Source organism: Polypterus senegalus, chromosome 11 (genome assembly GCF_016835505.1).
Source record: "Polypterus senegalus isolate Bchr_013 chromosome 11, ASM1683550v1, whole genome shotgun sequence".
In the NCBI taxonomy this organism is placed as follows: Eukaryota; Metazoa; Chordata; class Cladistia; order Polypteriformes; family Polypteridae; genus Polypterus; species Polypterus senegalus.
This window is the reverse complement of record NC_053164.1, coordinates 6508234-6532587: the sequence shown is the minus strand read 5'-3', so window position 1 is coordinate 6532587 and position 24354 is coordinate 6508234. Positions and strand designations below refer to the sequence as shown.

The 24354-nt window shown below is 40.5% G+C and overlaps 1 protein-coding gene across 5 annotated transcripts in view; it reads left to right on the top strand.

Annotated features, from left to right (window-relative positions):
- Window positions 1-24354, top strand: part of LOC120538647 (leucine-rich repeat and fibronectin type III domain-containing protein 1-like protein) — a 561847-nt gene that overhangs the window by 283902 nt on the left and 253591 nt on the right. For all 5 annotated transcript variants that reach the window (XR_005635489.1, XR_005635490.1, XR_005635492.1 and 2 more), the window contains exon 3: window positions 3703-5104. Coding sequence is in view for 1 of the 5 variants with exons in the window: in XM_039768031.1 (XP_039623965.1) it covers window positions 3703-5104 (1402 nt within the window). In the remaining 4 variants the exon portion in view is untranslated. The remainder of the gene's footprint in view (window positions 1-3702; window positions 5105-24354) is intronic.

The window sequence follows — 24354 nt, the reverse complement described above, 5'->3', positions numbered from 1 at the left end:
GAGGTCAAAGTGCTTAACAGGATGGAAAAAAATATATAAAAATAAGATTAGGCAACACTAATTAACCCTTAAATTGCCGGAACCAGCTATACTTAGTTCCCAATGCAATTTGCCAGTACGCCGGAGCCCAGTATATTCAGCAAAGTACATTCGTTGAATGCCGTACCCAGCTATAGTCGCTACCCAGTGCAATTTGCCTGCACGCTGGAACTGATCAGTTCGTGCCATACATTCGTTGAGCACCCAGCTCATGACCACTGCCGCCCCTAGTGAATCAGCATCACTGTCCCTGGAATTCAGCCGCTACAACAGACGAGCCTTTTCAGCGTCAAAGATGGCCTCTGCGTGCAGCCAGTGCAAGCTCAGTTGGTTCGGTGGGTTACTGAATTTCATCAATGGTGTCAGTTGCACTTTGTACATTGTAAAAGATGCAGCAAGAGGCAACAAAAAGTTTTGGGGTTTTCCGGCCCCTTATATTGTCGACACTCCAGAATTCAGAAAAAAAAAACGTTTGGTCATACATAAACAATATAGCATTCATGCGGCGTCGCGGCCATTTTTATATGGGAGGAGCCGGAAGTGCAGGAATGCTGGGAAGGAGTCGTGATGGATGATGGGAGTAATGACGTCACTGAAGATGGCGGAGGGAGGGCGGAAGTAACCGTAGTGCGGGCAAGGTCTTTATGGCGGAGCGTCTTTGGATCTGGAAAACAAAGAAATAAGGTTAGTACCCCGCCATTCCCTGCCGGCGAACATCCTTCGACGTGTTTTAAGATCTGTCCGCGATCTCCTACTCGCGCATGCGTGACAACATATAATAATAGATTGTTGCAGTAGTTTTTTTAATAGTTTTTACAGTTCATTGACAGTGTGTAAAATGATCAGTGTTGCAGTAATTGTGATGGACTTTGCATGAAAACAATATGTGTTCCATTAAAAGTTCACATTTTCTAGGTGAATTGTGACTTTCATTAAAAAGTGCAGCAAAAAAGTATTTGCCATCCGGGGGTGCATCAGCCTCCAAGTATGTGGCAGTTTATGGTTAACATAGAATAAAATTAAGGTCCGATGGCCAGGGAGGGCAGAAAAGAAAAACCCAAAAAAACAAAATCTTCAGGGGCTTCAGGCCACAAGACCACCCAGACCCCTCTAGGCATTCTACCTAACATCAATGATCTCAATCATTCCTCACTGTATTCAGGGTTCTCATGGAAAAATTTGATGATGATGGTCATGTGGACTTCTGGTCTTTAATCCATCAATGTAGTGACTGCACGGTGTTTTGATCAGGTGGTGTTGGTGCAGATCGGCATCACAGAAAAAGAACAGAAGAAAGAGTAGGGGTTAATATGGATAACGGAGCCACAAACAGAATGATAATTCAATGCATATGCCAGCGTTTCTCAACCTTTAAGTATTTGCGACCAGAGTTTTCATAACAGCTTTAATCGCACCCCTCCCTAAAATTTTTTTTAAATGTAGATGCATATTTTATTATACCTACTTAACTTTTATCAACGTTTATCTAACTCTATATTTATTGTTCTAGTATCAGAATGTAGTTTAAGTTAATTTGTTTTGGTTTCAACAGATGTTTTTTTCATATTTTTGATTCTTGTTTTTGCCCCCCTTTTTGTTACTTCACACCCCCCTAGGGGGGCCCGCCCCACAGGTTGAGAACCACTGGCATATACATATTACACTAAAATGTAGCTATGAGAAAGCCATGTTACAATGACGAGTTTTTAGCTGTGCTCCACAGTATTAGCCTAGTGAATTTCTATCGGTAAGCTATTCCAGTTTTTAGGTGCATGACAGCAGAAGGCCGACTCATCACTTCTTTTAAGTTTAGCTCTTGGAATTCTAAGCAGACCCTAATTTGAAGATCTAAGGATACGATTTGGAGTGTAAGGTGGGAGGCATTCCGAAATATAAGGTGGAGCGAGACTATTTAAGGCTTTTTAAACCATAAGCAGTATTTTAAAGTCAATTCTAAATAACACAGGTAACCAGTGACATCAAAACTGGGGTGATGGTCTTGGATTTTCTTTTCCTAGTTAAGATTCTAGCAGCTGCTTTCTTCACTCATTGCACTCGATTGATGTCTTTGTTGGGTGGTCCTGAGAGAAGTGCGTTACAGTAATCTAGCTGACTAAAAATAAAAATGTGAACTAATTTCTCAGCATCTTGCAATGTCATAAGAGATCTAACTTTTCCTATATTTCTTAAGTGGAAAAATGCAGTCCTAGTAATGTGATTAATATGTGATTTAAAATTCAGGTCAGAGTCAATAGTTACCCCTTAATTCAATCTTGATACTAATGGATCAAGTTTATTTCTAATACCCTCATTATATCCATTTTTGCCAATCACTTAAATTTCTGTTTTCTCCTTGTTTAGTTTGAGAAAATCACTACTCGTCCATTCAAAAACACAAGTAAGACATTGGGGATCAGTGAATCAAGAGAGTCGGGGTCATCAGGTGCTATTGATAAATACAGTTCTGTGTCGTCAGCATAGCTGTGGTAGCTCACCTTATGCCCCGAGATAATCTGACCTAATGGAAGCATGTAAATTGAAAAGAGCAGCGGACCCAGGAGAGATCCATGTATTTGTTTTTAAATCTTTTAATGGTTGTGCCCCATTTTATCTGTCAGAACTGCTTCAGCCATATCTACCGTATCACTCTCTCAGGTCAGCAGACCAGAGGTTTTTTTCTTGTTCCTAAGACACAATTTAAACTTAGAGCTCCAAAACTCTGGAACGATTTGCCTTTGCACGTTAGATAGACAGATAGATACATACTTTATTAATCCCAAGGGGAAATTCCCATACTCCAGCAGCAGCAGCATACTGATAAAAAACAATATTAAATTAAAGAGTGATAACAATGAAAGTATAACAGACAATAACTTTGTATAATGTTAACATGAATTTGAAGAGTCGCAGGCTCCTTCATTTGTTATCTTTAAATCTTATTTAAAACACACACTTTTACTCCCTGGCCTTTGACCCAGTGTGAGTCAGATGACTGTCTGTGTACTTTTTTATTATGAATTTCTTCAGCTCTTATCTGTTTCTGTTTCTTTTACCCTTTTGGTTATTGTGTGTCTTATACAGTATGTTGGGTTTAATTGTACAGCACTTTGGTCAGCCTTGATGTTGTTTTTAAAGTGCTTTATAAATAAATAAATACATTTATTCTATAATTTCTGCAAATTACTTTGCTTGATTTCATGCTATGTTACTTTCTTAAAATAAAATAAAAAAATATATATATATATATATATATATATATATATATATATATATATATATATATATATATATCCTCATCGGAGAAACACACTATCACTCTTCACAGTCTTTGCTGTTATAGATTTAAGTGCTGCACCTTTCCGTGTCTTAGTCTCCAATAACGTATATCATAACAATATGCATATGCAGTAATAACTTTAAAATATGATTGTTCTGATTTATGCATACAGTATATAAAGGATTTTAAATTATGATTTTATGCTTGTAAAAACCTTCCATCAAAAAAGAATGATGCAAGTTTACACTGCAGATGTGTTGACCGATACAGTAAATAAACCAATTAATAAACCATTATATTAAAGAATAAAAGGTAACATGCATGCTCTTACTAGATTTATTTTAACGAATATTCACCTTTATTTGATATTTCTTCTTGTTTTTAAGTTTCAGGTCACAGCCGGACCATGGAGAGGCTTATATTTTACCTTCTGATGCTTAGCACCTCAATAAAGGCACAGGTGTGTCCTAAACGGTGCATGTGCCAGACCCTTTCACCCTCCTTTGCCATCCTGTGTGCCAAGACGGGTCTGTTGTTTGTACCAACAGTTATCGACCGAAGAACTGTAGAACTCCGGTTAACAGACAATTTCATTACTGTGGTGCGGAGGAAGGATTTTGCCAACATGACCAGCCTCTTACACCTAACTCTGTCCAGGAACACAATAAGCCAGATAATGCCTTATACCTTTGCTGACTTAAAGGGGCTGCGGGCCCTCCACTTGGACAGTAATCGACTGACAGTTGTTGGGGATGACCACTTCCGAGGTCTGACGAATCTGAGACATCTGATTCTCAGCAACAACCAGCTGCATGAAATCTCCCCCAATTCTTTTGACGACTTTCTAGGCACTTTAGAAGATTTGGATCTTTCCTACAATAACTTAGTCAACATCCCTTGGGATACTATCGGACGCCTGACAAATGTCAATACGTTAAATATGGATCACAATTTAATCGATTTTGTTCCCGAAGGGATTTTCTCAAATCTCCACAAGCTTGCAAGGTTGGATATGACCTCAAACAAACTAAAAAAAATTCCTCCAGACCCCCTTTTCCTGAGAATTCCTGTCTATGCCAAATCCAAAGGATCACCCCTAACCTCTCTGGTTCTCAGCTTTGGTGGGAATCCTTTACACTGCAATTGTGAGCTGCTGTGGCTCCGAAGACTGACTAGGGAGGATGACTTGGAAACCTGTGCCTCTCCTCCTGATCTTACGGCAAAATACTTCTGGACTATCCCGGAAGAGGAGTTCATTTGTGATCCTCCTGTTATCACAAGGAAATCCCCCAAGACATTTGTAATGGAAGGCCAGTCAATCAGTCTCAAGTGTAAAGCTAATGGAGATCCCGATCCCTCCATCCACTGGGTTTCCCCAGAGGGGAAACTGATATCCAATACCTCCAGGACTGTTTCCTTTGACAATGGGAGTTTAGAAATTAACATTGCTACCGTAAAGGATACTGGAGTTTTTACTTGCATTGCATCTAATGCTGCCGGGGAATCAACGGCTCCTGTAGAGCTTGTAGTGAATCCTCTACCCCATCTTGCCAACAGCACGAGTCGGGTTCGGGAGCCAGAACCTGGACCTTCGGATATTCTCACTTCAGCTAAATCTACTTCTCCATCTACCAATGATACTAAATCTACACAGGACAGGAAGGTGATTTTGGTTGAACTCACAACAAACTCGGCTCTGGTTAAGTGGCCGGTCCAGAGGCATATTCCAGGGATTCGAATGTATCAGGTTCAGTACAACAGCTCGACAGATGACACACTTGTATACAGGTAAGGGACTCTAAATTATGGTGTGGTTCTATTAATTGCTGCAAAATTGGATGGAAATGCCTATTTTTAAAGATTGCGGAGTGATTGGCAGAGGTCAATTATCACAATTTTGGATGGAGAGAAAATGCTTATGAGTCATCAAAGATGCAAGCAAAATGTTGACACAAAAGATGCTAGATGAAAGTAATTGTTCTAATTGCAACAGGAAAACAAAGTCATGAAACAAAAAGATTAACATCAAATGGGTTTCCTTCATAATTAATGTATTGCAAAACCAATGTTTCACAATGTCTTTCCATTTTATTTTAAAGTTCAAACACAGCTTAATGTGCCCAGCCTGTGCTTAAAGTGCAAATGACAGTATGGGGTAGTGTGTTTCAAAATAATGCTTTTTTAACACAAAATTGACAGCACCCATAACACAGAAATTCACAAAATAGCAACCTGATGACATCACTGAAATGAAAATTAGAACATGTAAACAAATACCAAATAGGAATCAACAGTGTCGCACTTCCTGGGTTTGGAACCTAAAGATAAGCTTCACCCCAGGCAGCCTGACCCGAAACTCAAACAGCAGGCTTCCAGGCTTGTACAGGCCCTGAATGGAGCTCAGGATTAAACAGTTTAGTAATATTGATAAATATTCCAGAAATAATTAAATGGTCACCAGGGGAGGGGAAAAAAGTTAACCCTCCGGAAGAACAAGACCCACAAAGAATCTTTACAAGATAAAACATGGATTTGATATGCAACAAACATAATACAAAAAATTCTCAAAAATGCAAATCCAAAATCCAAATCAAAAAGACCAATCTCCAAAATTCATAAACCAGAAAATCCAATTCTATACTTACTAATACATTTTACCAACTTCAGCAAATGTCTCAAAGACTAACATTCCAGTCTGAAATATACAGGCAGAGGGCGGTTCCTCAGCAGTAATGTAATGGTGGCTCCGCCTCTTGGGGTTCCACTCACAGAAAGCTATAGCGATGGACGATTGGCTAATTTTTTTTTTTTTTTTTAACAACTCTTAGTGAGTCACATGAATGGATTCCTCAGCTCCAAAACATCAATTCAGTGGAGGTTAACAGGAGTGCAGTAGCACACATGTGATGTCGTTAGCCACCCACATAATAATCTTCTTCTTCTATTAGCTACTCCTGTTAAGGGGTTGCCACAGCGGATCATCATTTTCCATATCTGCATCTTGTTCTGTTACACCCATCACCTGAATGTCCTCTCTCACCACATCCATAAACCTTCTTTTAGGTATTCATCTTCTCCTCTTACCTGGAAGCTCCATCCTTAGCATCCTTCTCCCAATATACCCCTCATCTTTCCTCTGCCAATGTCCAAACCAATGTAATCTCGCCTCGCTGACTTTGTCTAACCAACCATCCAACCTGAGCTGACCCTCTAATGTCCTCATTTCTAATCCTGTCCACCCTCGTCACACCCAATGAAAATCTTAGCATCTTTAACTCTGTCACCTCCAGCTCTGTCTCCTGCTTTCTGGTCAGTGCCACCGTCTCCAGTCCATATAACATAGCTGGTCTCACTACCGTCCTGTAAACCTTCCCTTTCACTCTTGCTGATACTCGTCTGTCACAAATCACTCCTGGTGCTCTTCTCCACCCACTCCACCCTGCCTGCACTCTCTAAATAATAATACTTCTTTACATTTATAAAGCTCTTTTCCACTAAAGGAGGACCGGGGAAGTGAACCCACAATCTTCTTACTGCAAAGCAGCACATGATTCATGATTCTCGTTAACTTCAATTGTGATTCTTCTTTCCAGTTTGAACTGAAACGTTACTGGAGGACAAGAACTCTCTCACTGATGAGTCTCTCATTCATCATGTAAAATAACATTTGTGCTTGAATTTATTCATAATTTGTTTTATAAAATTTATTGGAAGTGTTTTAAAGACAATATAAAAACAAAATATTAAAATAATATACTCATTTCCCTTTGTGCATTTAACAAATTAGTCACACAAAATTGAACCTTACAAAAATACCTTCCTAATGATTACTTACTTTCAACTTTACTTTTAACGGCTCAATTACGGCACCGGACACCCGTAATCCACTGATTATTTTGAGTTTAAAGTGAATCATTGCTCGAGGACGAGTCACATGACTCTTATTCATGAGATTCGTGAACTGAATTACTATGCAAGACCGAGGCACGTGATTTTCATTGGATTCATGAACTGAATTATTACCCGAGTAGGAGGTTAATAATTCTTGTTCACTTGTGATTCTCTAAGGTACTTTGTTGTCATACTTTGTGCTTTAAAACAAGTTAATCATACAAAACAGAACCGTATAAAAATATGATTCTAAATTTTAACAGTTACCTGCTTTCAGCTTTAGCACATACTGCATATACTCGTGGATAAATTCTCTCGCGGATTATTTGGGGCTTGATTTTACAGTATAATTTCCGGTATTTTATAATGTCAGTATTATACGTCGAATGCGGAAAACTCACGCTATTGCTTGAAGGAATTATGATATGCTAAAACCCACCTGAGAGAGGAACCACAGAGCTCACAACCTTTATTTTCGATGTGTTGTGCCTACTTGACCACACTGTAATACCCGAACTATTCCTAAGCGACGTTTGCACTGTTTTGTGTTTTTGTATCTCACACCCTCATACACCTTTATCATAAGAGCATCCCTTACCTACGATGGATCGTTCGATCAGAAGAAAATAGGAAGCTTGCTTTAAATTAAAAGTCATTGAAGTGGCAAAAGAAATTGGTAACTGCGCTGCTGCTGCAAAAGTGAAAATGTAAAAAAAAAAATGTGTCGCATTTTTAAACGGGCATATAAGTTGGGGTCTGATTTTATGAACGACTTTTTGGGTTTCAAGACCCGACTTATATGTGAATATATACAGTCGGCCCTCGTTTATCGTGGTTAATCAGTTCCAAATTCTACCACGATAAATGAATTTCGGCGAAATAGGATTCTTTATTTGTAAATCGAATATTTTCGCAGTTAGAGCATAGAAAACCTGTTTCTGTTTCCAGAACCCCCCATGAGAAAAGTGAAAATCCGCAAAGTAAAAACCATATGTTTATATTGTTATTTTTATATTGACACGCTTGGGTCACAGATTTGCACAGAAACACAGGAGGATGTAGAGACAGGGACTTTAAAACACTGCAAACAAATATTTGTCTCTTTTTCAAAAGTTTAAACTGTGCTCCATGACAAGACAGAGATGACAGTTCCGTCTCACAATTAAAAGATTTCAAACATATCTTCCTCTTCAAAGGAGTGCATGTCAGGAGCAGAGAATGCCAGAGAGAGAGAGAGAGAGAGAAAAGCAAACAATCAAAAATCAATACGGGTTGTTAGAGCTTTGAAGTATGGAAATCACCGCACAATAAAGCAGCTGCAAGAAAGGGAGCAATGTAGTAGTTTTCTTTTGGGCTTTCATGCACATTCGTGTAACGGTGATCAGGCGCTAAATTAAATATGATGGACAAAAGAATCGGAGCTTACCTCTGTTGTCATGTATATAATCTAGAAAAAGATCAGGGTGCGATGATATATCAGGAGTTTAGGACTCTGAAGCCACCATGTATCTCCTGGTTGGTCTTGGATCAGAGGACACCACTTCCACCTCTTTCACTTCCATTTTGCTTCTAGCAAAGCAACTCCTACACTTAACAGCCACAGCATCTGGCACTAACACTCGAGGTTAATAGTGTGCTTGTGAACCTTTGACCTTCACAATTTTCTTCAGCTTTGCCACACTTTCACCTTCCATTTCTTCCCTGACTGTAGACGCCAAATGTGATCACATCTCTTTGTTTGTATCCAGGACGCCACCTTCTCTTCAGTCGTTAATCTGCCCTCTCAGCTGGTGCTGCTCTTCGGCGCCTCACTCTGTCCTTCATTTGCATAAAGCACACTCTCAGCACAGCGCAGAGCTTGTAAGTTAGCATAATATTAATACATTTTAATAAATAAAGAAATATTTTGACAAATAAAAAAAAAAGTTTTTTTCTTTTTATAATGCCACCAAATTTCAATAAAACCGGTCAAAGCATTTTTGATGTTTTTGGGGTATTTAGCTTTTATGTTTTGGGGTGGAGAGCTTAACTGTAAATATTGGTATATCAAATTGTCCGTTCTTAGCAGATAACTACTGACCTAGATGTACAATCCTACAACATTTTAAAGCAAATCAGCAATGGGGTTTTTGTTGATTAAGTGAGTGAATGAGTCATTCAGCTTTGCATTACATATAGAAATATATAACTATTACCTGTGCTGCACAACTAAGAGGAGCTGAAATCAAAATGTATGCAGATCTCAGTGCTTGCAGTGCGCCATATATTGGAATGTATTTTGTAATGCCTGTAACAGTAAAATGCATTGTATTTGTCATTCCAACAGATGGCTCATCACAAAAATAGTAATAAAATGCATTACTTCAAATGTTTGTGATGCACTATCTGCTGGAATGACAGATTCAATGCATATGTCTCCGTTATATGCCATTTAGAATGGGATTTCTAAAAGCAATATTAATTTTTTTTTTAATGCAGCAATTGCTGGAAGATCAAATACAATGCATATGTCTTTGTTATATGCCATTTGATATGGGATTCGTAAAAGCAATATTAAGATTTTTTAATGCGCCATCAGCTGGAATTACAAATGCAATGCATATGTCTCTATTGTATGCCATTTGATATGGGATTCGTAAAACAGTTTTAATGTTTGTGATACACCATCTGTTGGAACGGCAAATGCAATGCATTTTATTACTATAAATGTCTGGGATGCACCATCTGTTGGAATAACAAATGCAATGCTTTTTATTGCTATAAATGTTTGTGAGGTGCCATCTGTTGGAATGACAAATGCAATTCATATGTCCCTGTTATATGCCATTTGATATGGGATTCATAAAAGCAGTATTAAGGTTTTTTTAATGCACCATCTGCTGGAATTACAAAAGCAATGCATATGTCTCTGTTATATAGCATTTAATATGGGATTCGTAAAAGCAGTTTTAATGTTTGTGATACACCATCTGTTAGAACGACAAATACAATGCATTTTATTACTATAAATGTCTGGGATGCACCATCTGTTCGAATGACAAATACAATGTATATGTCTTAGGGATATGCCTTTTGGTATGGGATTTGTAAAAGCAGTGTTAATGACTGGGATGAACCATCTGTTGGAATTACAATTGCATTGCTTTTAATTACTATATATGTTTGTGAGATGCCATCTGTTGGAATGACTGAGACATAGCAACTGGACAGACACACTGACACTCGTCCTTTCATTAAGGTGGATTCAAATTGTTACACGGTTTAATTTTAAGGTAATGTTAAATGAAATTTCTTAGGAGCAGCAACCACTGCTGGCACCGTATGCCTCTTTTATGATTATCAATTTGTTTCTGAGTATTTTTAAGTTAATTATTTAACTGAAAAGAACTGTTAAAACCTACTTTAATGTAGTTTTATGAAGAGAAAAATGTTTGTTAATGCCAACATATTTTTTGTAAGAAAAATTAGAATCTTATCATAAAAGTAAATAAATAATTCATAAAGAGGAATCAGTATTTAATGTAACATATGCTTGTAGATAAAAACTGACAGAGAGAACCCTTGGAGAAATTAAACAGAAGATTGGAACACATATTTTACGTAGGTTCTTTTCTTGTAAAATGATGTTTTTAAGTCAGCATGTCTGAACGTTCATTCTTTTTGTTTATTAATCGGTTAAAACATAAGATTTTTTTAAAATGATCTATATGTTGAGAGCAAATACAGAGTGTATTGATATTCTCATTGAGAGATAACTAAAAATGAATGTGATCTTTTGAAATGTCAGCATTTACTATGTTAAATGCCACTTTAATTTTCTTCATCCTCTCAAGGATTCTGTCTTGGTGCTTCAGCATTTTTCTAATTGCAGTAGATGGCTTTTTTTTTTGTTCTCTGTGATTTTGTGAGATTATGGTGGCCATTATGGGGCAGCTGGGAAAGGTTAAATAATTCCTTTATTTGCAAACAAGGTGCAGATCATTTTTATAACAAAGAAATGAGTTAAATAATTATGTGTTAATAATAAAGATTTGAACCTTTTTATAAAAGAATTCTCTGTAAAATAAACTTAACCATAAGTTATAATGCAATCTATTAGTATGGAAAAAAATGACCCTGGTGTAATTATAATTAACAATACACTCTGCAGCCAAATGTTTGTGGATACCTGGCCATCACACCTATGAGCTTGTTGGACGTCCTATTTCAATCCATGGGCTTCACTATGGAGCCGGCCCCACTAATAATAACCTTCACTCTTCTTTTCATAACATCTTGGACATCATCTGCTCTAAATGTCTGCCCCTTTAGACCAATGGACATTTGTGACGTCAGGCTCTGAGATGTTAGATGAGGAGACTTGGCCTGTAATCGGCGCTCAGATTCTTCCCAAAAGGTTTCCACTTGAGTTCCTTCGTGTCTATATGGACCTGACTTTGTGCTTCTGGAACAGAAAAGGGCCTTCCGCAAACTGTGGCCACAAAGATGGACATGCACAATTGTCTAAAATGTCTTATAATGTAATAATAATAATAATAATTCATTTTATTCATATAGCATTTTTCCCATATCTAACATTAACAATATCTTTCACTGGAGCTGGACGACAAAAACCAGGGAAAAATTTTGAGGGGAGTGTGAAAGATCAGACTTGACACACTTAGAAAGGTTTGGGGCAGCCACCCTTATATTATCCCTGACTGCAATGGGTTGATTTGTTTGACAGAAGTGTCTTAGATAGATAGATAGATAGATAGATAGATAGATAGATAGATAGATAGATAGATAGATAGATAGATAGATAGATAGATAGATAGATAGATACTTTATTAATCCTGAGGGGAATTATCTTGGTAATAATCTTGGTTGAAGTCCAGACATGAACTGACTGAGGTTTGGGAAAATGGCAGTTTTAAGTAGGAAGACCGGAAGTGACGTAGCGGGACCAGAAGTGACCTTCTTCTGATGTCATCGTAGGGGCCAGAACCAGAAGTGACGTCTTCAATGATGGGTCAGACAGGTTTTCCTGTAGCTGGTCTGCTAAGACAACAGAAGAAGGTTTAGTTTACCCCACCAGCCCCTGGCCTGGCATGGAATTACCTTCACTTGCTCCATACAACGTCCTCCTACTCGCACGTGCATGACAGAGGATACACACTCCGTATACTGCAGTTTCTTGGGACAAAAATAAAGGCAGCATGATACTCCACCAAGTAATCTGTCGAGACTGAGTCACCCACAAAGACTGCCTGCAGAGCAAAGGTGGTGGGTTTTTATAGTGGAGGAACAGGAAGAGGTGGGTCATCTGGAGAGAAGGAAGATGTGAGGTCATCATGGGGCGGGGTCTGAAGCTGGAAGAAGAAGGAAGTTAGTTCTTTACTACTCCTGAAAGAATGGGAGAAAAAGAATTAGCACACTTGGTCAACCCTGATATCCGCGCTTCAGCATTAGTTAGACCTCCCCCTCTGCTGCCCTCATGGACACGTGTGTGGCAGCCTCCCCCACCAGACTTCACAGTAGGCACTATGCAGTCTGGAAGGAAGGGTTTTCCTGGCATCTTCCATCACACTTTCAGATAGTGAAGCCCCAGAGAACACACTTCCAGTACTCCAGATTCTGGTGGCAACACCACCCTGGCATTGTACAAAGTGATCTCAATGTTGTGTTCAGCACCTCAGCCATGGAAGCCCATTCTAATGTTCGGAGCACACCAGGGTAGAGACTGGCTTCTTCACATCCTGTAACAAAATGGAGGAATGGATGGTGCTAAACAGTGGCAAAGCATTTGCATTTGCAAGTAAGAATTTACATTTGATCATACAACACAATAATAATGAACCTACGACCAATGAATAGATAGATAGATAGATAGATAGATAGATAGATAGATAGATTGATTGATTGAAAGGCACTATATGATAGATAGATAGATAGATAGATAGATAGATAGATAGATAGATAGATAGATAGATAGAAAGGCATTATATACTTATACTTATATGCCTGGGGTTTGTTTCCTGCCTTGTGCCCTGTGTTGGCTGGGATTGGTTCCAGTAGACCCCCGTGACTCTTAGTTAGGATATAGCGGGTTGGAAAATGGATGGATGGATGGTAATATTTAACAGATAGATAGATAGATAGATATGAAAGGCACTATATAATATATAGATAGATAGATATGAAAGGCACTATATAATAGATAGATAGATATGAAAGGAACTATAAAATAGATAGATAGATAGATAGATAGATAGATAGATAGATAGATAGATAGATAGATAGATAGATAGATAGATAGATATGAAAGGCACTATATAACATTGATGATTTAAATTTTCTCCTTTGCTCTGAACGTGCAGGTGTAGTGCTGATGTTACTTACAGATGCAGTTTTGTGATCCTGTCATGAGTGACGTTTAGAGATTTTCATGCGGTATGTCAGCACTCAGAGGTCCAGCTCTGTAAGTTTGAGTGGCCCACCACTTAATGACTGAGCCGATGTTGCTGCTTGATGCTTCCCACTCACATTAATTGCACTTGCAGTTGTACTCTAAGAGATTTTGCAGAGCAGAAACTTCATAAACTGACTTGTGGCAAAGGTGGCATCCTGTGACAGTGCCATGTTTAAAGTCACTCTTCAGTACAACCCAAACTTGGACATTGGAGGCTGCAAAGGTAAATGTTTGACTTGATGCTCCTGTTAACAAATGGGAGCGGCTGAAACCCATCATCTCAATAATTTCACACTTTTAGCCACGTAGTGCACATTTAATGAGAAAAATTCCACTCTTATTTATGCGCAGCATGGACAACTGGAGTGGGTTTCAGGACAGACCTGTGGCATACAAGATGATTTATTTCTTAATAGGTAATGGAGATTATTGCCGGAGAGTAGAAGCCCGCTATGCCCAGTTCAGATTCCTCCCACCGTGACCTTCACCAGAAAGAGCGATTATGGAAAATGAAATGAGATATTTTGCATGTAGTTTCCTGCTGCAGGTGACAAAACACAATTTACGAACGGGGCAAAATCAGGTGTGTAACACTTAATGCAAATGAAAACGCAAACCACAAAACACGTTCAAACAAATGCTGACTCGTCGTCATGCCAGATTCTAAATATAAATCAAATCACACTTCCTTGCATTAAACTTGTTCCAAAAGTACATTATGATGTAACTGCTGGCGAGCGGCAAATTCGAAGCGACAGTGTTCATTTTCACAACAATCTGCGAGCAACAAGATGTACAAGGATAATCTTTTCAGTTGTTCGGAATTCTAAGCAGCACAATGTTTCAGATATCAATAAATAAAAGCTTTTCACTAGAAATTGAGGAGGTTCATTTCAATTTTTTTTCAAATGAAAAGATCTGTCCATTTCTTGTGGTTGATAGGGCCTCACAAGTTCTTGTTTTACAGTGACTGGATTGGCTGGCCATGTTAGCTTTCTTGTTCACGTCCTTAACTCTTTACAGTGGTCATGGATGGGTTGACTTGTGGGCCAAAAGACCAATGGTCCTGGTGCAGGTATGTTGGCAATGACATTGTATTGTGTAACAACATTTAAAGTACACTTGATGAGGAGGACATACCGCTAACTAAACACCCAGACAGTGTTCAGAAGAATGTCAGGTAATATAGCGCCTTGATGTGTGGAGTACAAGTCACAGGAGGTTCTGCTCAAGATTTATAACACACTGGTGAGGCCTCATCTGGAGTACTGGGGGCAATTTGGGTCTCCAGGTTACAATAAGGACATAGCAGCACAAGAGAAGGTCCAGAGAAGAGCGACTAGGCTGATTCAGGGCTACAGGGTATGAGTTATAAGGAAAAATTAAAATAGCTGAGTCTTTACAGTTTAATCATATGGAGATTAAGAGGAGACCTGAGTGAAGTGTTTAAAATTAGGAAAGGAATTGGTCCAGTTGATTGAGACGGTGACTTTAAAATGAGTTCATCAAGAATGCGGTAATACAGTTGGTAAATTTCACACAAACATTAGGATGTTTTTCTTCACACAGAGAGCCACAGATACCTGGAATAAGCGATGAAAAAGTGTGGTAGACAATAGGACTTTAGGGATTTTCAAATCTCTGCTTGATTTTATTTTTGACAATATAAGTGAATATGAGCTTGTTGGTCTGAGTGGCCTGTTCCTGTCACTGTTTTCTAAAGTCTTCTAATGTTTGGAGCCTACCAGGTGTGGCAAAGGCACTATATCGGCGTCAACCCAACACAGACTGACAACGGAGGCACGTTAAAATGAAACAAAAAGATTTATTTTTCTTCAGCCATGGGGCATGTCTTCCCATGTGTCCCAAAGGCCCTACACAGTCCCAAAAACACCAAAAGAAGAACACCCAAAAATATCCTCTTGTTTCTCCTCCACTCCTCCCAGGCGTCGTCGTCCTCCTCTTCGTCCTCGTCGTCGTCGTCGTCCTGGTCCTCGTCCTCCAAACTCTGGCGCGCTGAGTAGTGGCTGCAGACTCCTTTTGTAGCCAACCCGGTAGTGCTCCAGGTGGTAATTGGCATAATTAGGCTGCACTTCCGGGTGTGGCTGCATTCAAGCACACACAGGCTCGTTAAGCCAGCAGTTCTCAAACTGTGGGGTGGGGGGCGCTGAAGCTGTACAAGGGGGGCTTTGAATCAATGAACAAGACATCAAAATTAATTTTTTCTATTTTTACTTCAAATTTAAATTTGCAAGCATATAATCACAACAAATGCATTATAACTAGGCATAGGTCTAATGACTAATATGCGCTGCTTTACAGTACACAGCCTTTCCAGGTTTGGTTTAATATTCGAGATATCGAGACATTCTGAGCTCCTTTTCTATTTGAAGTTTGTTTCTATGACGAGCGGCGCCGCTGCTGCTGCTTTTATAGTCGCGTATGTTCAATCCAGAAAGTTCGAGACATATCGGTATCTGTCGTGAACATTGAGGTAACAGTAGATCAGGTGGTAATGCGGCGCGACTGCACCATATTGGCAGCATAGCCAATATTGCCAAATTGAGTTAAATAATTTACTGCGTATTGGGTTATTTTCATGATACAACTAACAGCGGTATAATATTTGTCAAATGAAAATATGTTCATCTTGAAGATTGACTTCATTGGTGTCCTCGTTTACGAGATTTTTAAAAATGAAAACATATTTCATCATTCCTTTACATAAAAATATAATTAAATAAGAATGAATCATTTATTCTTTGTTTTTGGGATTAGAATAACTACCAAAAACCACACAAAGCATTTTAACAGTTATTAAAGCACTTTAAAAAAATGAATTGTTTAAATATTCCATTGAAGTTAGCCGAACACAAGCAAATCTTGATGAAGTAAAAATGATAGGATACCGCGACACCGCACGAGTATCGTACCTTTGTTAGTTGTATCGTGGGTTATTCTCATCTATTTTATATTATGCAGGGGGAGCAGAATTATTCCAGGTAGAAAAGGGGGGGGCGCGAAATATGAAAGTTTGAGAACCGCTGCGTTAAGCCATGCAGCTCCTCCGGATGGTGGCCACAGAGCCCAACATGTCTGAGCCCTGAAGTCTCACACCTGTGGCCCCAATGTAACCCAGGAGGGATGCCACCATACGTTCCGGGGGACGTAATGTGCATCCCATGGCCGTCCGCCACACAGGGTAGACAGTGGCTTTTTGACGCCTTGTAACAAAATGGAGGAATGGATGCTCAGTGGCCCAAAACAGTCTTTATGTGTCCCCAGGGTGAAATTTGTCTTTTCACAGAAGCCCTTTAAGCAAATAAATACAGAAATAAGTAGATAAGTAAGTAAATAAATACATATGCACACACACATTGTTCATAATGGCACTCAATTTTGTTTGATTTCTCTCCTTTGCTACGACCTACATGGGTTCCTGAGTGTGTCCCTTAACTTTGCCCTGCCCTTTTAATCAGTGTGTTGATTTGGTGGGCCACCCTTGAAGTGATGTTACCATCTCAGCACACCACACTGGCCATCACAGAGTTGTAGAAGATCTGAAGGAAGTCAAATGCAACATTAAAGAAACACAATCTACTAAAGAAAAAGAGTCTGCCCTGCCCTTTCTTATAATGCCCCTCTGAATTATGAGACCGGTTCAATCTGTCATTGATGAGGACCGCCAAGTTCTTGTAGGAGAGGACCACCTCTACATCCACTCCCTGAATAGTGACTGGACACAGAGGATCTTTTAATGTGGCATTTGATGTTTTGGGCCCATCTTTACTAGCCATTATCAATGGTTCTATTAGTTGAGGGGGTTGTGCCCACATTTTTTAAACATGCTGCGGTGCATCCCTGTATAAAAAAAAGGTGGAATTAGAGTTTTAGCCAATTTTCGCCTGATTTCTCAATTGCCATTTCTGGCTAAAATATTAGAAAGAATTATTTATAATCAATTGGTTGATCACCTTAACTCCAATAATTTATTTGAGATCTACCAATCTGGCTTTAGGTGTTATCATGGTGTTGAGACAGCCCTCCTGAAAGTATTCAATGACATCTCTCTTATTACGGACTCAGGTGACGCTGCAGTCCTTGTCCTCCTTGACCTGTCCGCTGCCTTTGACACCATTGACTGTGAGATATTGCTGTTGTGGCTTGAACATCTTGTTGGGCTTAAAGGCTGCTCTTAACTGGTTCAGGTCATATCTAACTGGTAGATGCTTTTCAGTGACTTTAAATTCCTCTTTTTCGTCAACTGCTCCTCTTAAATGTGGAGTTCCTCAGGGATCCATTTTGGGTCCTATTTTATTTTCTATATACCTTCTCCCTATTGGAGCTATTTTTAGGAAATTTAACATTTCTTTTCTCTGCTATGCTGATGATACTCAGGTTTATATTCCCGTCTGCAACTCTGCAATGAATCAACTGCACAACTGTCTTTCTGAACTAAGATCCTGGATGACTACTAATTTTCTTGATCTAAATCAAAATAAAATGGAGGTGCTTATAGAGGGTCCATCAGCTAAAGCCCAAATTGGTCTTCTCTGCTCTTTCTCTATCTTTTGTAAATCTCAAATCCGAAATCTTGGAGTTATTTTTGACAGTAACCTCTCTTTTGAGAAACAGATTAATTCTGTAGTCAAGAGTTGCTTTTGCCAGCTTCATCTTTTAGGTAAGATCAAGCCTTTTTTATCTTCTAGGGATCTTGAGAAGAAAGCTACTCATGCTTTTATCTTTTCTCACCTTGATTACTGCAACTCGCTGTATTCTGGGATTAGCAAATCTCTGATACGCAGGTTACAGTTGGTCCAGAATGCTGCCGCTCACCTCCTGGTTGGGGCAAGAAAGTCTTATTCGATTTCTCCAAATCTTTACACTGGCTGCCTATTAGTTTTCGAATTGATTTTAAAATGGAGACAAGTCACCCGTTTGATATTGTGCCATGCCACTGCCACCAAGTTTTCCGCCCGCATGAAAACTGTATTGTCACCTCTTTTCATCTTCGGCCTGTGAAGGCCTGTGTCTCCTGGTCACCCTCACTGTGCCACAAGCTCCAATTCCCCTGCTCTGTAGCTCCATGAACAATTCTGGGAATGTATAAAAATTGTCCAAATGTACACACCGTGACCCAAATGTTCAAAGCCCTGAGGCAGCTCCAGCACAACCTGACTTGTCAAGGGACAGTTCTCTCTTTGAAAGAAATACTTTCCTGTATATGTGAATTACTTTCAGGCAGAAACCAGTGTTTGCTTCTGCCAGTACAAAATCCTTTATGGCATACTTTGTGGGCTTGTCTGGCATATATTGGCAGCAAAAAAGCATCCCTTTTATTTTATCATAGATTCATGCACAGACAAATCACGGCCAGGCTGATCAAATTATCTATATGTTGGCTCCACAATGTCAAGCAGGGGCTCAACTTTATACATGGGGTTATACCCTGGCTCACCCCTTGGGATTTGCTTCTGGTTATCACAGAAGTGAATTAAACTTCTCAGCAGCACGTACCTACGAGGTGTGGCAGAAAAGTAATGAGACTGGCAACACTGCAAGCGATCTGGCAAAGCTGCGCTGTTGTCCTTGATAGAGCACGTGTATCAGTACCCTCCCATAGCTCAGTGCGAGTTTCAACTCCTTCACGTTAACTACGTGATTTTTGTGACTGCTATTAGCGAAGTTGTGTTTTTGGTTTTGCGTCATGCAAAATGGAACAGCGGAATTTGGAGCAACGTTGTGCCATTAAATTTTGTGTTAAGCTTGGAGAATCGGCAAGTGTGACGTTTGAAAAGCTAAAACAGGCCTATGAGGAACATTCTTTATCCCGAGCTCAAGTTTTTCAGGGAGGCCTTCAACTTCGAAAACCAATGAAAACATCGAACGTGTGAACACTCTTGTGAGATCAGACCGTCGTTTAATATTAAGAATGTTGAGTGAATAATTAAATTTGAACAGATTTACCGTTCATCAAATTTTGACTAAAAATTTGCTGAAAGGTCTGTGCCAAAATGGTGCCGAAAAACCTCACAATTGAGCAGAAGGACAATCGAAAAACGCCCTCCTGTGGTTCCCCAGCCCCCATATTCACCTGACCTCAGTCCGTTAGAAAATGTCCTCAATGGACGTCATTTTGGGACGTTAGAAAACATTCAAAAGAGTGTAACGGACATGCTGAAGACCATACCGGTTGAAGACTTCCAGCGCTGCTACCAACAGTGGGAACAACGTCTCCATCGGTGTGTAGCTGCCCAAGGGAACTACTTTGAAGGGGATAACATTGATGTTTGAAAAAAATAAAAACTTTGGTAAATAAAAAATCAGTCTCATTACTTTTCTGCCACACCTCGTATCATCACGCAGCAAAAACCTGTCCAAAGCCACCAGGGGATAAAGCACATTTGGACCAATGCTCCCTGAAGTTATATCACCAGTCCAGTCCCATCTCTATTTGTAATGCCACAAAGCCCTTCATCTCGTCTTTTATTGTGGGTTTCCACAATAAACGAGAATGCGGTGCAAGTGCAGCCAGCAATTCCAAAAATTGCGTTGCCTACGTGTTTGTCTCATCTGACAGTAGCCGAAAGGCAGCATCAGGAGAGAGCAGCCTGAAGTAGTCCAGCAGCTGGTAATCTGTCGAGTCCAATAGCAAGCCATGCCGTCTTGTGAAGTCTGGTAACCAGTTTGGCTCCCACGGATCAATGTCTGGGTATTCCTCCCACATGAACCTTGCTGTAGGTGCGTAGTCTGCGAGAATACGCTAAGCTGGCAGCTGATCAGCTGGGGTGGCATCGGCTGGTGTCCGATCAGCTGATGCCAGCTCCTCACTCTCTTGCTCGATCTCCTGATCACTGTCAACAAAATCAGATTCTGAAATATCAGAGGACGACTCAGCGATAGTGCGCAAAAACATCGTCTGCTGAGTATTTTATTTTCTGCACTCGCTTCACTCCCTCATGAGAATAGATGGCGAGTCAATGAGTCTAACATTCCTCCGAGCAGAGAGGGAATGCCTGTGACGTAACAGTGAGTTTTGTCGCCATTAACAGCTGATTGTCACCCTCTACCCCTGGATGTCAACTTTTGTCGACATGTGCCTTCAACCCCTCCTGTCGACAAAAGTCGACACCCGCCCTAAAAGAGTTAATGCATGTGGATTTTTTTTTGTACGCACATTTTCAGTTTGTCCGCGCGCCATGTTTTAGTGTGAATTCTATGCACAGCGTTATACGTGAGGCCCCTGGTGTAATACTTACAGTCTGAAGTGAATCAGATTTACTTAATTGAATTAGCAATCTGGTAAATATTGGTAAATAATAGAATCGATAAATTAATATATCCTTAAAGAAAAATGAAAATCAACTCCTGGACGTTGGACTAAAATTTTCACCTTCTCTGGTGAATAACAAGAACAATGAAAAACAAGCAGAACAAAAACAACAGGAAAACAAGAACCACTGTTAACACGAACAACAGTCACCTGGCAGGCCTTCTGTCTCTAGTTTGGCCGACTGCCTCTTGCAGCCGCCACTGCTTGACACCTCTGGCACTGAGTGCCAATGAGCCTCTGAATCTGCAGTTGGCCTGCCAACGGCTTCTGGCTGTTGGCAGACAGAGGGTCCTGTGTGTAAAATGATGGACGTCAAAAAGGTGCTCTGAGGGGTTTAAGGTTAAAAGAGAAGGCAGGCCAAGGCAGCACCTACACACTGGCGTTCATTCATTCTCATGACAGTTATTACCACAGCAGCTGTGTATGGTCTGGCATTGCCCTGCGGGAGGCTCCAGGAGGCATCTAGGAGGTGTGAGAAGAGAGTCTATGATGGCCTGGGTGCCCGCAGCTTTGGGCATCGTCCTTTTCCGGGGATATTGATAGTCATAGCCAAGGATGGACTAAGGTGAGTGATGGCGCAACAACATTTATGGTGCAATATGGTGCAAAAGTGCATATTTATTACAGGAAAAGAAAAAAATACAGTGTCTTTGTGCAGTTCAAATAAATATCTGTTATGTTTCAGCCAGTGCCACCCCGTATGTCTATTCTCGTATGTCGTATGTCTATTTTGGTTTACCAGTAGGAGAGGACGCTGGTGTTGAATGTTCGCCGTTTCTCCCTTTGAGCTTTATGAGTTTAATATTACTAATTTATTATTTTACTTTTACTTTAGTTTTTAGTTAAAACGTTTCATACTTTTTTGTACTGTTTCATCGTCTGCCGTGGGTTTTTACGGATTTTACCGAGTTTTATTAAGTTTTAGCTGACTACTCACTTGTTGCCCGGATATACTGTTTTACCGTCTGCCGTGGATTTTACGGATTTTATCAAGTTTTGCTGTCTACTCACCTGATGTCCGGATGCCCTGATGCCCGGATTTTCTGTTTTATTGTCTGCTTTGGATTTTACGGCGCTGTCTGGATAGCATCTCTCCTTTCTTCCTCGGTCAGAATGGCGCTCAGTTATTCCAGCTCACAACTCTGCCGACTTAAACCCGCAACCACTCCTGAAATTAACATCTCCATCATTAAAGAACTTGGACTCCTTTGCCGTCCTCGATACACTCATAGAGGCTCCGGTCGAAAGTTCATCTTCCATAAGCAGCCAAAGTGCTCTGCTCCCAATATTCCATCCTTCTGGTCACCTGTCACACATTTGACGCGTCATCAGAGCACCGTCATTCCAACTACTATCAACTCTGAAAGTATCGTGAGATCTTTGCACTCCAGCATGGGAAACACCAGAGCTATTGAGAGATTCTCACATCCCCGCCTGGATTTATTTTGTGGAGTTGATTCTAAGCTGCGTGGAGTGGATTTTAATATTTTGCGACCATTACAGAGATTTACCTCACAGTCATTAGTCAAATTTGAACTGTTTAACTCTCAATCCATCTGCAATAAAGCCACACTGATTGAAGAACGCATCAGGGAGAAAGGACTTGACTTCATGTGTCTGACAGAAACCTGGCACCAGTCAGAGGTTTACTCTTCCCTAAATGAAGCCTGTCCTCCTGGCTACAGTTACTTGGAAGCAGCTCGTAGCACTGGGCGTGGTGGTGGCTTAGCTATCATCCACCGTCAGGATTTGAGGTTGTCCCGTATCTTGATACCTGCAACATCCTCCTGCGACTGCCTTGCATTTAAATGTAAGCCTCCTTTTCCCATGACTGTTCTTCTTATCTATCGACCTCCAAAACCCAACTCTGCCTTCATCTTGGAAATGACTGATCTTCTCACAACACTCTGTGCTACCTCTGCCAACATCATAATTCTAGGAGATATAAATATTCATGTTGACAATCCCACAGGTTATCTCTCTGCTGATTTCCTTGAGCTATTGGATTCTCTCAATCTACTACAACATGTTGATGTCCCCACACATTCCAGGGTCACACACTTGACCTGGTCATTTCAAATTCTGCCTTAATCAGTAACTTACAGGTATATGATCTTGGTATTTCAGACCACAAAGTAGTGTCAATGGAGCTGCCCATTCTTTCCCCCCATATCAAACTAAAACGACAGATACATTTCAGAAATCTGAAGAACATCAATGTTGATGCCTTGGCCCTGGACCTTAAACTTCTCTCCTCTGACCCTACCAGCTCCCTCTCTGTTGCTGACCTTGTGGACTTTTACAACCAGTCCCTGAGCAGTCTCCTGGACTTCCATGCCCCTTTAACATCCAGGTCCGTCTCATTCTCGTGCTCAGCACCTTGGTACACCTGCGAACTGCGAAAAATGAAGACTGCTGGCCGTCTCCTTGAGCGGCGGTTCAAGGCCTCTGGGCTGACTGTCCACAAACAGGCTTATAGGGAACACAAGAGGGCGTATGCAGAAGCTCTGAAGGTTGCACGGTCCAGGTTCTATTCCACCATCATCAGCAACAGTTCCAGGAACCCCAAAAAACTTTTTTCAACTATAAATCACCTTCTCAAACCTCCTTCACCTGCCCACTCTGAGGCCACCGATGAGAGGTGCAATATGCACATAAATTTCTTCAAACAAAAAGTTGATAACATCCGCTTACACCTCTCCACCACGGATATCCTGCCCCCCCCAACTGTCGACCTACTGTCTGAGACTGTCCAGCCCCTTTGCTCCTTCTCTGTTGCCACACGGAAGAGGTGGAGGATGTCATCAGGAAAATGAAACTGTCTACCAGTTCCCTGGACCCTTCCCCCTCAGCTTTACTGAGGGCCAACGTCTCTGCCGTCTCTCCACTTATCACCAGGATCATAAACCAGTCCCTTTTGGCTGGCCATATTCCTTCTTCACTAAAAACTGCTGTCATCAGACCCCTACTGAAAAAACCCACCCTGGATTCTGAAGTTCTCTCCAATTATAGGCCCATCTCCAATCTTCCATTTCTCTCTAAAGTTCTGGAAAAAATAGTTGCAACTCAACTTCATGACCACCTCAAACTGAATAATCTGTTTGAAAAGTTTCAGTCTGGTTTCCGCCCTGGCCATAGCACCGAAACAGCCCTGGTCAGGGTCACCAATGATCTTCTGATAACAGCAGATACTGGTTCCCCTTCTTTACTCATCCTCCTTGACCTGACAGCTGCTTTTGACACAATAGACCACAACATTCTCCTTCACCGCCTGAAATACACCATTGGACTCTCTGGAAATGTTCACAATTGGTTCACATCTTACCTGACCGGCAGAACTGAGCACGTCGCCCTGGGCAGCGC